Source organism: Carassius gibelio, chromosome A8 (assembly GCF_023724105.1).
Source record: "Carassius gibelio isolate Cgi1373 ecotype wild population from Czech Republic chromosome A8, carGib1.2-hapl.c, whole genome shotgun sequence".
NCBI classification, from domain to species: domain Eukaryota; kingdom Metazoa; phylum Chordata; class Actinopteri; order Cypriniformes; family Cyprinidae; genus Carassius; species Carassius gibelio.
Genome location: NC_068378.1, coordinates 23,106,226 through 23,121,840, shown reverse-complemented (window position 1 = coordinate 23,121,840; position 15,615 = coordinate 23,106,226). Strand labels below are relative to the sequence as shown.

Below are 15,615 nucleotides of genomic sequence, written 5' to 3'. Positions count from 1 at the left end.
AGTGATGCAGTGCTGGGCAGTGACTAACTCAAACAGTCACACTAATAAATCATATCTTTCAGTAGGAACTAGTATTAATTTTCTTGTTTGTTTGATTGTTTATGATGGTCTTTTGTGGGTCATACTCAAATGCTGATATTCTGACATGCAAAATGTCATAAAGATAAATTATTTATTATGTTGATTCATTTATTAACATTTTTGACGTTGCTGCTAATCATAAAGGACAACTTGTTTTTATTTTATTTTTATTCTATGATAGCTTTTTAATCAAATTGTCCTTTTATTTATTTTAAACTTTCTTTTTCCTCATATTAATTTTAATTTATAATCTTATTTCATCTGAACTAATTTGTTCTATTTTTTCCAATTTCTACTACTTAGCACTTAAAATTACAACTGTATGAAATGTGCTATAGAAATAAACCTGCCTTTCCTGTAGTCTCAAAACATACTACTGATCACTCACAACAGCATAATAAAAATAAAAATATATTTTTTTAATGAAATGTGTATATATATATATATATATATATATGTTTAAATGAACCATGCCTTTTTCTAAATGGTGAGAAAATCACAAATGTCACATTTGAACAGCCTCTTTACTCTGAATTCTGACCGTGGAAATACTTTTCTGGAGTCTCTTTGTTTTAGTTTAGTGTTTTTCATCCATTATTATTAGTTAATTAGTTGTGTTATACAAATTATGAACTTCCTATTTTGTTTTATTTTTGCACATATGTTAGACTGCACTGTTGCTTAATAAAACATTTTTTTTTAGGATTTTTTACAAATATATAATAAAAGGGTAGATGGAGACCATCTGTTTTAGGTTATTGGAAAATTCAAATAATTAAAAATAAAAAGTGCAAAACGTAATTATAGGTAATGGTTGAATCTATTTCAGATTATTTAATAAATGGTTATGTTATAGAATGATGCCATTTGAAATCTTTTTCATGACTGTAAATTCAAAGTTTTCTTTTTTTTTCGTGTTATATAGTAGAATTTAGTTATATAATAAAACAAATCTAATGAAATAACTGACCACTGTTTCCTTTTTATTTTTTTAAGCCTCTGCCCAAGGAGCCATCCTAAAGGACATCAGATTGCTGTGAGGAGGTGAGTGGTGCTTCAGTAAGATTATGTCTTATCTTGCTCTTTTTGCTTTTTCTTAGTAAGCCATCATTATCTCTAAATCTAAAATGCAAACACAGTGATCATGCAAAGACAGTGATCGTCCAACAAGCAGGTCCGAAGAAGAATGGTGACAAAACACGGCGAGCGACAAGAGTGCTAACACAGCGTTGGCTTTAAAGCAACAAGACAGATACAGAGCACAGGTACAGAGGGGGAATATGGCAGAGATGAAATCGAGTGGAAATTTTATCATTTATCCAACCAATTGTGGCCCGCCAGCGCTGATGAAGTTGTGTTAAGAGTGACACACCTGATCAGCGGAAGGGCTAAAGCTGGATTAGAGGGCAGCTGTGGGTGCCGGTTGTGCTACGGATCGAGAGATGAAGGGAGAAGATGATGTTGCGGGACGTGATCTGAAACCCAAAATCCCTCGTGTTCTCTCCTCAGTAGTGATTGCAGATGGTGCGATGGTAGCAAAGAAGGAGATACGGTTATATTTAACAAGATATATTTACATGCCAGCTGTTGTTTGTCTTTCCGTCATGCTTCGAGCGATTCCCAGTGAGTGTGCATGGGTTGGGAAAGACTGTAGTTTTGCGGTGCAGGAGGATAATTTGAGTGCAGAAATTTGCATAAATGTATGTTAATCCTTGAGGCAATTAGCACCTGTCAGTTTCTGAGTGAAAGCTTTCCGGTCTTTTTTTATTACACGACACAATAATATGCTGAATATTGTTTTAAAACCACCACCAACACCATTTTTTCTGTATTGAAAAGTGTCCTTTGGGAAACAATGCCTTTTCACGCCAGTGTTATTCCAACAGTCAGAGCTATATTTGAGTTGCACATGCCTCTGTTTCTTTGAAAAACACTTTATTAAAAAGCTAGTCATGAGGGAAGACTTTTTATTGAAAAGCTCCATTATAAAAGGGTCCAAAGTGAGCACTTAAGGAACATCTCAGAGGGAAGCTGTTGTGTAAGACATCTGGGGAGGATTGTAGGCTTTGTGGCTCCTGCAATGGTTCTAGGAAATGAAATTCTTTATGGCGGTTCTGGTTCATGGCCGTGTTATCAACATTTCCAGCATGTTGCATCCTCCATCCCCAAGAGAACGCTGTGTGTATTGCAGGCAATCTCAGAGAGATGGAGAAACAGAAAAATTATTTACTTTAAGAGGAACTGGAATGAACAAAACTGTGTTCTGATTACACTGACATGCATTAAAAGTTGATTCAAGTAATTTGGGGAATGTCTGATTTACAAATACCAATTGCGAGTTCGTTAAACAACATTGAACGGATGTGATTTTTTTTTAACTCCAATGTTCCCATATTTTTTTGCTGTAAAAAAAAAAAAAAAACTTTCTGCAACATGCACAGCCCACGTTTAAAATGTTTTGGTGATTTTTAACAACTATGTTTTCTATAGATAGTGAAATCATACAAAATGTATGACTTTTTTTTTTCTTCCCTAAACTGGAACATTTCTTAAGCTGAAACGTGGCACCTGCAAAACCAAGTCAAGTCAGCTTATTTGTATAGAGCTTTCTACAATACTGGTTGTGTCAAAACAGCTTTACAATGTCAAACAAGAAAATTGATTGTCAATAACACAAGAAGACAATAACAGAGTCATTTTTCCAGCTAAAGTCATTTCAGCACCAGGGTCATGGGTTTGATTCCCAAACAATGCAGGAATTGATCAAATGTATGCAGTACACTGCATGCATTAATTCAATGTAAGTTATATTGGATAAAAGCATCTACTAAGTGCAAAAAAAGTGTCATAAGTATTGCTGATGTGTACAATAAAAGAATGCTTGTAAAGTAGTGGTCAGACTAATTGCTGATGCAGAATTTATGTCTCAGTCTTTTTATAGAATTTGTTCATTAAGTCAAACTTATCTAAAATAAAATATGTTTTACTTAAATCAAAATATTCTTCATACCATGCACTTACAGTTATAGGATATTTCCATTTTGTATTATATAAGTTGGCACCATTATGTATTATATAACTTTTCTGACTTTTTTCAGTTGTAAATGCCTGCTCATTAGTACATTTTTCTGTGTTTTACCCACCATAATAGAATAAGTTACAAAGGTACAAAGGTTTTTCTTTTCCTCTAAACTATATACTTTTATGTAACTATACTTAGATTTAACATCATTAAATGTGCATTTCTAGAATCTTTCTGTGGAGAAATTGTCACAGATATAGTGCATAGATGCTTTATGGTTATCGAGTGCCAGACTTTTTCTGAATATAAATTGTGTCTTTAAACTTGGAAAATGGCCACATATTCTGACCGGAAGACACTTTTATTTAAACAAACATGTTGAAAAATATTTCTCACTGAAAAAGTAGACTTTTGTTGTTTTAAGTAACAAATAATTTTTTTTTTTTTTTTAAATTGGGACTTTAATTGGGACTAAAGTTCACTTTAAAAATAAGTCTTTGCAGCCATTACTTTAACTCATCAAATTAATTTAACAAATTGAATTTAATTAAGTTATTTGAGATTCAACTTTATTTTTTTTTAAGTCAGCTTAGTATATTAAGTTGAAATGTACAACCATGCTTAAAACATTTAGGCAGCAATTGAAATTTTAATTGAAATTGGTGGATTTTTTTTTTTTTTTTTTAGTATTTGTAATTTAATTTCGTTTTTTTATTAGTCATTTTCACTGAACTGGTTTAACCATTCAGAGATCTGAATTATTTTTCGGTGAATCATTGTGAATCAACTCATTGGTCAATAAGTGTGGGAACCCTGAATGGTGTGAGTGTGAGATTTTATTTGCAAAATATCACAACTACTACAGCAACAAAGCACAAAAGAAAAGATTATGCACTTTGATTAAAACAGAGCACATAACTGTACTAAAGCACTGGTGATTGTTTAAAAACAATCAGAGGAAACAGTGCTGATTAGTGCACAGGCAATGTACATTTACATATTCATATTTTAATTCTCTAAATGCGAATTAACACTCAGACAACGGGTGGCATAATTTTCCCTTTAAAAAAATAATGGAGCCGCAAGATGAACGCAGAGATGTTGAAAGGCCTGTGTGTAACTAAATAATCATTTTATTAAGGATTTCGTGCTAAACAACACAGGCATTCACTGCCATTTACATTTTTTCAAAAGAATGTGCCTTTCAAAGCAGCCACTCTTCAGAATGCAGTCATATAAAAATCTTCATTCACTAAGTAAACACAAACAAAAGAGCCACAAGATCAACAAACATGAAAAGATGAGGCAGGAAAAGGTAATGCATGTCATTTTTTCAGGCCTTTGATCAGCCGCAAAATACATTTCCCTAATGTCCCCACCAATGGTTTTCTCTTTGTGTGTGTGCAGGTTTGCTGACATTCACAGGAGCAATGCCAAACAGGAATCATCCATCAGCCCCCACACATTTGTGTCCATCCTCTCATTTCAGAGCTAAAGATTATCAGCTGACCCACTCCCCATCGCCCTCAAACAGGAAATGGAATCCGTGCACCTCGGTTGCAGTCAGTCAAGCATCTCTACAGTTATATGCAGGTCATCGAGTCCCAGCAGACGCCATCGTCTCACAGCTGGGCACACAAAATATTTTCAAACCTTGACATAAAAGAACTGTTTTAAGTTTTGATCTCAAAATACATTAGCGACGAGAACATTTCACTCGCTTTCCACTTAAACCAGCAGAGGAGACTGTTCGCTTACCATTCAGACAAAGATTACTTAAGTTCCTCGCGAAGAGCGGCGAGGCTGTTGTCGATCTTGAAAGACCCCAAATACGTCTTCAGAGCAAGGACATGTCGTCAATGAAAGGCCAAGGACGTGCAGAGACCCTTAAATATACAGCAGAGCTCAATCGCGCTGTAAAAGGACTTTTTTGCGAAGGAATTAAGATGCAGCAGATGACTGATGTATCCTGTAAATTTGACCTCATGAGGTTTGACCATATGGATTGTGTCTGTTGAGTTCTGAGAATGGCAATGAACTGATGCCGTCAACTGTAATCATGGCTGATTTAAAGATTAGCAAACAATGTGTGGATGTCATCTGTCCCTTTCTCTCCGGGGCATCTCTTTCACTCTCTGCTTTAAATGTCTGTACATAATGCTTTAGGGACTCTCTCTATTGGGGGCCATGCTGATTTGCTGCTTAAAGTCAATGTGAAATCGTAAAGCTTATTTAGTTTCATAATAAATGGTCCGCAGTTATTTGTAAATGATTCATTGGTGCAATCAAATTTGTGGTCAGAATTGTTTTTTTTTTTTACATTTACATGACAGAGGTAATACTCACCAAAGGCTGCATTTATTTGATCAAAAATACAGAAAGGCTGAAATATTTCTGCAATTTAAAATTACTTTTCATTTTGAATATATTTAAAAAATTTAATTTATTCCTGTGATGGTAAAGCTGAACTTTCAGCATCATTATTCCATTCTTCAGTGTAGCATGATCCTTAAAGGGTTAATTCACCCATATATTAAAATGATGTCATTAATGACTCACCCTCATGTCGTTCCAAACCCGTGAGACCTCCGCTCATCTTCGGAACACAGTTTAAGATATTTTAGATTTAGTCCGAGAGCTCTCAGTCCCTCCATTGAAGCTGTGTGTACGGTATACTGTCCATGTCCAGAAAGGTAAGAAAAACATCATCAAAGTAGTCCATGTGACATCAGAGGGTCAGTTAGAATTTGTTGAAGCATCGAAAATACATTTTGGCCCAAAAATAGCAAAAACTACGACTTTATTCAGCATTGTCTTCTCTTCCGGGTCTGTTGTGAGCACGTTCACTGCAGTGTAGTGATATCCGGTTCACGAACAAATCACCGGAGTAATTCATTTATTCAAACAGTACACTGACTGAACTGCTGTGAAGAGAGAACTGAAGATGAACACCGAGCCGAGCCAGATAACGAACAAAAGACTGACTCGTTCTCGAGTCATAAATCGTTTCTGTCAGACGCATCCAATTTGAGAATCAAGGAGCTGATAATACTGCGTATGTGTGATTCAGTGTGAAGCAGACACACAGCGCATCTGAACCGAACTGGTTCTTTTGGTGATTGATTCTGAACTGATTCTGTGCTAGTGTTATGAGCACAGGTAAACCGAAGGTTTGAATGAAGGGCAATCATCGCCAATGACGTCATTACGCAGAAAGAACCGGTGAACCATTTTATTCAACCGTTTTATTGAATCGAACTGTTCGAAAGAACCGGTTCGCGGAAAAGAGCTGAACTTCCCATCACTACTGGTGATCCGAAAACCGATGCAACTGGATCTTGACTTGAGAACGAGTCAATCTTTCGTCCGTTATCTGGCTCGGCTCGGTGTTCATCTTCAGTTCTCTCTTCACAGCAGTTCAGTCAGTGTACTGTTTGAGTAAATGAATGACTCCTTTGTTTGAACTCTTGAGGGAGTGTCAGCCACATTAAAAAAGTTAACAGCTTAAGTCATTTGTGGATTAATGCGTATTGGAGACGCGAACCGTTTAAACGATTCAGTTCGATTTGGTCAACTGGTTCAAGAAGATCCGGTTACATCGAGTGATTCTTTCACGAACCGGATATCACAAACTGCAGTGTTTTAAACTCGCTCACAACAGACATGGAAGAGAAGACAATGCTGAATAAAGTATGCTGAGTAAAGTGCTATTTTTGGACCAAAATGTATTTTTGATGATTCAAAAAATTCTAACTGACCCTCTGATGTCACATGGACTACTTTGATGGTGTTTTTCTTACCTTTCTGGACATGGACAGTATACCGTACATTCATTTACAATGGAGGGACAGAAAGCTCTCAAAAATGATGGTGGTGTTGAGTAATCCCCCTCAATAGACTGCAAAGTCTCTGTCAGCCCGAGTTTCACCATCCAATTAAATTACATTGGATAAAATCGACATTGTTTTCTTGTGAATGTTTATTTGAAAATACATCACAATACATCATGGAGATACGTTAGAACTTAAATTATGCACACAAAGAAAATATTTCCTCGAATACTGAGGCAGTCTGCTTTTCACAATAACACTGATCTATTGCCAAATTGGTTCTCCTCGTGGCCAGTGGAGAAGATGAATTCATATGATGGACATAACTGGTTCCATATAGCAGCAAAAATAAGATGAAAGAGCGAAAGAATATGGTCACTTTCAGTGAACCGTAGTAATTCATCAGTCTCATGGGCTAGGCCCGGCTCCCTGAGTTGTGAATTTTAATAGTGTTTTTATGGTTCCTAATAAAGTCTGTTATGCTTCTGGCAAATATGCAGAGCACGAAATCGCTCGCTTCCAATTACTGAGAAACTCAAGGAGATTCTGTATTCATTCATTATGGCATATAGTTATTTAGGAATAACAGGACTATTTTCTCTCTCTTTCTTTCTCTCGTGGATTTACTGTACTTTCTACCAATGTATGTGGAGTGAATATACAGTAATTTCCCCTCCTCACTTAAAGTGTTCTGTAGCCTGTCGAGATCCACTCCAGGTTTTCCATCTCCTCATCCCCGCTCGCTCACTTCAATGGGTCAAGGTTTGGCTGGCATAGTTCAGTTTGCCCCTGTTGGTAGATGTTGTAATTACACTGTCTGGTACAAAAAGCTATCTTTTTCATTGGCGGCCATTCAAAATTCAAGCAACATTCAAATAGTAAATATTTCGGTAACACTTTACAATAAAGATCCATATTAAATGCATTAACTTACAATGAGCAATACAGTTGTTACAGTATTTTTTAATCTTTGTTAATAAAAATACAAATGTTCATTGTTAGTCCATGTAAGCTCAGTTCCAGTAAATAACATTAATAGATACAAGTTTTTATTTTAATAATGTATTAGTAAATGCTGGAATCAACATTTACTAAGAAATGCTTTAGAAGTATTTTTCAGTTTTAGTTTGTTGTAAACTAATGTGGTTAACTAATGTTACAAATTGAACATTATTGTAAAGTGTTACCAATATTTATTTAATTTGCTCTTTTATTATAGGACATATTTTACCAGTGCCAGATTGTATTATTTATTTTCTAAAACGGACCTGTCAAATATTAAATATTACATTATTATTATATTTTTCTGTCTGCTACCTTTGACGTCATAGCACAGGATAGTCACTAATGATATCTGTTCCCAGTTCAGAGTAAAAAATACCTACCTCACAGCACAAAGAAAAATTAAAGATATTTAAGTTAATTTTTTATAACTGCAATTATATATCTAACAATTTTGACCTTGTTTTACCTTCTAATAATTCAGATTTTATTCCTCATTTTCGTATTTCTTATTTCAATTCTTATGAGCCATAATTGAGAATGTTTCACATTTTTGTTTTTCAAAAACAAATTTATATCCATTAACTGTGATTTAATTTCTCCTGATATTCAGAATGCTTTTGTTTCTCGTGACTTTATTTCCTTCTTTATTTTTTACATGGAGATAAAAACAGACTGCAATACATATATAGGCACGCCATAATTTTCATTAAATATTACATTTTTATTTATTTATTGTTCTTTGTTCTTCCAATAATATTTCACATTCATTGTTTTTGTTTCTGAATCCTAATAGTCTACTAACAGTGTGCTTGGCTTGTGGTGGGATCGGAGCAATCCAGGAGTGAGAGAGAACACTGTCTCTCCCACTTTCAATAAAACGTTGCTCACCCCAGGCAAAAATCACACAACTCTGCTGCTTCTCCACACTCCTGTCTATGAGTTTGTCTCTAAAGTGCTGTTGATGTTATAGGTGGATGTTTACTACTCTGACAGCATTATTCTTTTACATTTCAAATTACATCCCAGTGAGATCCTGCAAGATCTCAAAGCTTCTGCCTCCACTGTACCTGTGATTTATTATTTATCAATAGGAACAACCACATTAATGGCCAGAAAGGCCGCAATCTTTATTTTACTTGGACATCCGCATCAATTCCTATGATTCCTAGGTGACATTTATGTACATATTTGCTCATTGTGTGCAGTGCTTGTGGTTATGGGATCAATAAGGCCATAACATCAAATCACGAGTGCAGAACGCTCCTGAGAGGTTGCATTATTACGGCAATATCTCTGCCGTCGGCCAGCTGTATCAAGCTCCAGTACACCCATATGATCTATCCGTCAATGCTAACCATGAAGGAAGCCATCACTTGTCACATTCTCATAACTTAAGGCAACATATGGATGGGGTGCATGTAATTCTAATGTATTTTCTTCCAGAACTTGAGCATGTTCTGTGGGATGCTGATGTTGAGAGAATTAAGGATGCGCTGCTTCACTTTTCCAAGGCCTTTTTGGTAGTTATCCACCCTGAGGCATCTGTCATTAAGTCTATATAATACAAGCGTAATTGGGGTTTATGTCTGGATTAAGAGATCGTTACACTTAATTACAACGAATCATGGCGCTCTAAGATGTCTGGGCCAGAAAACAGCCGATAGTGTGAGAATAAATGAAGCATGCAAGGGCATAATTACCATGTTTTGTTGTGTTTAAGATCCTGATATTAAAATTACATGCTCAGGATTTTGTAGTCCATGCAAAAATATTTTTGAGCACTCAAAAATTACATTTTAATAGCTGTGCATTAAAAGAATGGTTCTCCCAAAAATGAAAATGTGCTGTTCATTTACTCACCCTCAGGACATCCAAGATGTAGATGACTTTCTTTCTTCAGCAGAACATTGAAAATGATTTTTGCTGAATCCGTGGTCCTTGGTGATTCATAAAATGCAAGTCAATGGGTTCCGTAACTTTGAGAGTCAAAATAGCAGGAATCACTAAATAAATGCCCGTAGTTCTTGATGATATATATTGAGGTCTTTACAATTGCGTCAGAGTTCATGTGTGATTTGCTGCACATACATCAGCATGCGACAAAAAGCTAATACTCCAGAACTGTTTGCTTGAGGCTATGGATTATAGGTAATAATGCTGTAAATATTTTCTTGCACAGATTGATTGTTTCACTTCATAGGATCTCAGTGTATCTTCAGGAGTCGCCAAGTATGGATTTCATCAAAAATAAATCATCTTCGAAGTTCTACTGAAGAAAGTAAATCACCTACACCAGCCTTAGGATGAGTAAATTAACAGTTTTAATTTTTGGGTGAACTATTCGTCTAATATTGGTGCAATATGTCTTTAAGTTTTAATTAGTAACCTTTTTCTAGCACTTTATACAGTAGAGATAATTATAGTAGTTTCAGTAGGAAAATAACAATCAAATAAATGAACTTCAAATTTGCTCAAAGACAATAACGTTATTATTCATCTCAAGTAATTTCAGTTCAGTAACTGTAAAGTTCATCAATTGTGATGGAGGCACCAAAACTGCAACTGATAGAATGTGCGCTGTAGCGCGATACTGAGATATATCTTCAAAAGCAGATCGTGGAGATATTTAATCATCCACAAAAGTGTTGTGTTGACTTTGCAGTCTGGCAAACTCTGGGTATTGAACCTTTGTAATAAAGAATAATAATAATAAAAAAAATTATGAAAAATATTTTCATTAAAAACAATGAGTTTCATATGTATTTTAATCATACGGTTTACCTCAAAGAATAGTTGAAGGATACATCTATTTCTTTGCTGGCACTGTCCTTGCACTGGATTTTGAAACTGGTAGAGCCAGAATAAACCCAGTTGTAGCAAAGGCAAAAATAGCAAATATCCAACCCATTCTCACTCCAAAGGCGTCAAAAACCGAAGCATGGTCAAGCGCCCCTAGCGTCACTTTTATGACGCCAAATGTGCCTCTCGGCGTCGAATATCGAAGCACTACGACATTCATTGCTTTCAATGGGAAACTTTTGGCGTCAGAATTCGACACGAGGACATGAGATGTTTATCGCTATGAAATCACGTTCAAGAAGTCTCATTCAGAACACATCGCGATACTTGCTATCAGTTCCACAGTTTGGGTGAGTAGTCGTATATACGCTCTTTTAATGCCTTTTCTAAAATGTATTCTGTCTTATTTATTAATCAAATTAGTGCCATATGTTTAATCGCTGTATTATATCGGTCATCCGCGGCTGTCTTTGAGTTTCATTGCGTTTAAATAAATGAACACAGCTGCTAATTAGTCTGATTAAACTCTATCTGTCACGTGACGTGCCATAGACCTTCGATCCGTTTTATATTATTATTAATTTCAGGATCAATGATGTAAGTTGTATTTGTAGTAAAATCATGGTAATCACGACACTTACAATAGTAATAAATGAAATGTGAAGTTAAAACACAGTAAACAGGACATTAGTAACTGTAACTGTAGTTTTACTATGGTATATTAATAATCAATACAACAATACAATAATCACCAAACCAGCTATGTTTGTATCACTGTAATGTTAGTGTTTTTATGTGCTTTTATATGACAGATATCACAGTAATCATATGTTCTGTACCATGCTTTTAATACCTTTTAATGTAAATCCAAAAAAAAAAAAAAAAAATGCAATTAAAAATAAATAATAAAACATGCATTTTTCCATCTTGCAGTTCTTTCATATCAGTTTATATATATATATATATATATATATATATATATATATATATATATATATATATATATATATATATCTAAATATTTTGCTCACAGATCATTATTAACATTCTGTATATAATTCAATTTTATTTACTCTCCCCTTTTTATTATTTTTATTTTTATTTTTAGCTGAAAAGACATAAAGGCAGTCAGCCCAGTGTTGTTTCTGGAGAGGGATTCCTTCAGAAATGGAGAAGACAGAAAGCTGCGGAGGCAGATATATGCAGCAGTAAGTCTGTGATAGTTTGTCTCTTTTATCAAACATTCCTGCTGTTATAATTTGTACAGCATTTGTTGTTTCTTAAACTGTTGCACTGTCCAAATACCCACACTTGCCATCTTTGCACTTGACCACTTGATTACTTATTTGAAGTCTTTCCTGTATTTGGCCTAGTGTTCGAGTGAGCATGATAACCACAAGTGTGTGTCAAACTTTTCATGACCTGATGACTGTGTTTCCCAATCCTGATCCTGGAGAACCCCAGCACTGCACGGTTTTGGTGTCTCTCTTATCTGCCTTGGAGTCTTCACTGATGAGCTGATGAGTTGAATCAGGTGTGTTTGATCAGGGAGACATCTCAAATGTGCAGTGTTGGGCTTCTCCAGGACCAGGATTGGGAGCCACTGCCTTATGGGACACTTATGTGTTTACAGAGATTTTTAATAACTAATTATCTATATTTCACATACTGTACATTGGACAGCTTCCCATGACCTCTTGTGAGATCTCGGCAAAAAGTCTGACGATTTATTCCAAAACATGATGCATGATGGGATACACTAAGCTTTGTATAGCGCTCCGGAGCAGTATTGGAGAGGTTTAGTGTGTTAAGGACGCTGTGCTTTGGCATTATTAAGACAGTCTCGTTCACACACTGTCACGTACACACACTCTCAAGTGGCCAAGACTGCAAGTGTGGGTATCTGGACAGGGTCAAAGTCTTAAAAATGATCCCTAAACACATCACAGTCTTAATAATCCAGTTTAACACTTGTATGATATTGTACAAGCCCCAGGACAGCCTCATCTGACACTATCAAAAGAATTCATATGACTATAGCTTGCTATTAATTACTTGCTTTCAATAATGGATGCATTTAACTTTTAATTATACAGCATCTTTACAGAGGTGTAATGTACAAGTTGCACGTAATTAATAATATTTCCTTCTTTCTGTCTTACAGGATTTTTTGCAGATAATCCTAATGCTGTTCTTCTTTTTCAGGTCTAAAATATCAAGCTCAACAACTCACTCAAGAGCCAACCCTCACAAACCTTCCTAAAAACTAAAAGAGCTATTACTGAGTCTCAGCGAATCTTGCCATGATCAGCTCTTCCCAGGTACATTTGTTTAGAATATTTTTTTTAATCAACATTTACTCCGCAAATGCTCTGGTCTGAATCTTACTTTAAATTAACTTAATTATGTTTAATGAGCAATATTATTTGCACACAGAGTAAGTAGAGATTATCTTGTTTCACAGAAGAGAAGGAAGACCAAGGAAATGATTTGCTCAGGATGAGGAATGAAGATGGCCATCTTGTGCTCAAACAAACAGAAGTCCTCTGGTATGTGTGTGTTGAAGCAATGCTGTGTTATACAACATTTTATGATGATCTCTCACAGAACTGGTCATGTCAGCCTTGATTTCTTTTTTTACTATTACAATTACAGCATGTTAGCAAAGTGTGACTGGACATTTTTAATATTATGTTTTTAAAAACACACCACCTGTTTTAAAAGTAGACAAGTATCATGAAATTGGTTTAGTTGATATAAACACCAATTGACATTATTTCATTGTTTTCTAAATGTTATGTTATAAATTGTGAATTGATAGTGGATTGGTTTGAAGCCAGGCCTTACACTGCACCGACTAAAACACATTTGTGAGAGAAGTCAGGAACTTTGGAGAAAGATTCTAGAGGAAGAAAACACATTTACTGCAACAATAGATGAATTCTAGAGTCTCTGAGAACTACACATGCTAATGCAGTCTCATGAGCAAGACCTTTGCCTCTGTAACTTTTTCTTAATTCTTTAATTTTTATTGCAGTATTTTAATTTGTACAGATGATCTCATCAGCCAAATGAGGGGTTTTGACCAAGTGATGCTCTTGAAAGGAGTGAAAGAAGAGGATGTGCTAAATTCTCTTCAGAGAAAAAGCTTCTCAAAAGGTCTTAAAGCAGCTTGAAGAATGGTAAGTGTACAGTACTACAAGGGTCATAGTTGCTCACACTGCTAAAATCACACAGAACATAAGCTGAGCTCTCTGTCCATTAAACAACTTCATCTGGATTGTTTGTTTCATTTTGACCAGGTCTGGGATCTTAGGACTGAGAGATCCTCTGGCTGAGGACAAGCTACACCACATCAGTGCTGGATATCAGCCACAAACTGTTTCCAGACACGAGAGAAGAAGAACACGATGGGGAGATGAAACCAGTTTAGATGTGATGATGGGAATCATTATTTTCTGGAACAGTATCTCATGTCTTATATGTATCACATGATCTGTATCACAGTTGACTGGATGGGACTGTGTGACTTTTAAGGACATTTCATCACTCATCTGTGTGAACTGATTTATATATGAGGTTAATGTATTTTTGATGATAATTATTTTCATTGAATCTTATTCGTCTTGATGCTACTTTATCAACTTTATAGTCTATGCTTCAATAAAATGAAAATGGTGAATATTGTGTTCTGAAGATTCTTGTTAAATACATAATTTTACTAGGTAGGCTGATATGTGTTTATTTTAGACTTGGAAAAACTACATATTAATTATTGGGATTATTTTTTTATTTAAGACATAAACATTTTTGATCGGATTAATAACATCTGGGACATCAGTACACCAGAAAGTAATTTTTTTATATTTTAGTAACAAATATGCACATTTTTTTGTGAAATAAAGGGAGTTACGAGATTAACTATTCTGCATTACAAGATGGTGCCATGGGCTTTATTGTTACAAACACTTGAGGGATAACTGAGAATGTAGCAGGAATGATCAACGTGGATCTTGTACTGCATTAAAACCAAGAGCACACACATGATGTCCAGCACCTGAGGAGCAAGATACGGGGGTGAGGAGGACATTTTTACACTGATTTTTGCTAAATAGTTATATATATATATATATATATATATATATATATATATATATATATATATATATAAATTAATATTCTTAGCACTGCATGAATTTGTCCTTGTGTAATAGTGAAGTATCACAATGTGTATACATTGTCCTTGATTACTGCTTTACAGGTGGGGAATAGATAAAGGCAAGTTGTTGCAGGTTCATCCATTATATTTCTTGCCATATACTTCAAAAATCATATAAATAATCTATTATTTTCATTATTAAATCATTTTTTTCTAATTTTTCAATGTTTCATCAGATGGCCTCACAATGTCCTGTCAAAAGGTATAATAGCAATGATGTAAGAATTAGAAAACAGAGGACTGTGAAAACTGTCAGATATAAATGTGACTCAGCTCAGTTTGTTGTCCATGATGAGTAGAATACATATATGTAGGTTTTACTGCCCTTCTACCCCCAGGGGCCCAGTAGCACCCCCCGGAAGAGCCCAAAACTGTACTTTTCAAATGGCTGTAAATCAGAGTCCAATTAACATATCAAAGAGAAAATGGGCAGGATTATTACTTATGCTATGCTGATAAAATAATGTTGAGCTCAGTTTTCAGAAATAAATGGAAAGCTGACATAAAGGCATTTTAAATATTGCTCACTGTAAAATACCACATTTCAGCCTGCCTCTCAAATATATCATAGAGGTTTGCACAATAAACATATTTAGATATCCAGTTTTCCTTAAAATAAATAATTTATTTCGTTTCGTTAATAAAAAGTTTTAAACTAC

The 15,615-nt window shown here is 35.1% G+C and overlaps 1 protein-coding gene and 1 long non-coding RNA gene across 4 annotated transcripts in view; both read left to right on the top strand.

Moving 5' to 3' along the window:
• LOC128018930 (chemokine-like protein TAFA-5) overlaps window positions 1-5,375 on the top strand; it is a 43,545-nt gene extending 38,170 nt beyond the window's left edge. For 2 of the 3 annotated variants that reach the window (XM_052604816.1, XM_052604818.1), the window contains exons 4-5: window positions 1,078-1,125; window positions 4,511-5,375. In XM_052604816.1, the coding sequence (XP_052460776.1) occupies window positions 1,078-1,101 (24 nt within the window). In that variant the 3' untranslated portion in view covers window positions 1,102-1,125; window positions 4,511-5,375. The remainder of the gene's footprint in view (window positions 1-1,077; window positions 1,126-4,510) is intronic. The other variant, XM_052604817.1, reaches the window with a different exon arrangement.
• Window positions 5,376-11,828: 6,453 nt separating this feature from the next.
• On the top strand, window positions 11,829-14,419 carry LOC128018071 (uncharacterized). The gene is made up of 5 exons (XR_008184719.1): window positions 11,829-11,945; window positions 12,943-13,058; window positions 13,202-13,286; window positions 13,792-13,919; window positions 14,040-14,419. It is a non-coding gene; the product is annotated as an uncharacterized LOC128018071 (long non-coding RNA).
• Window positions 14,420-15,615: the final 1,196 nt, after the last annotated feature.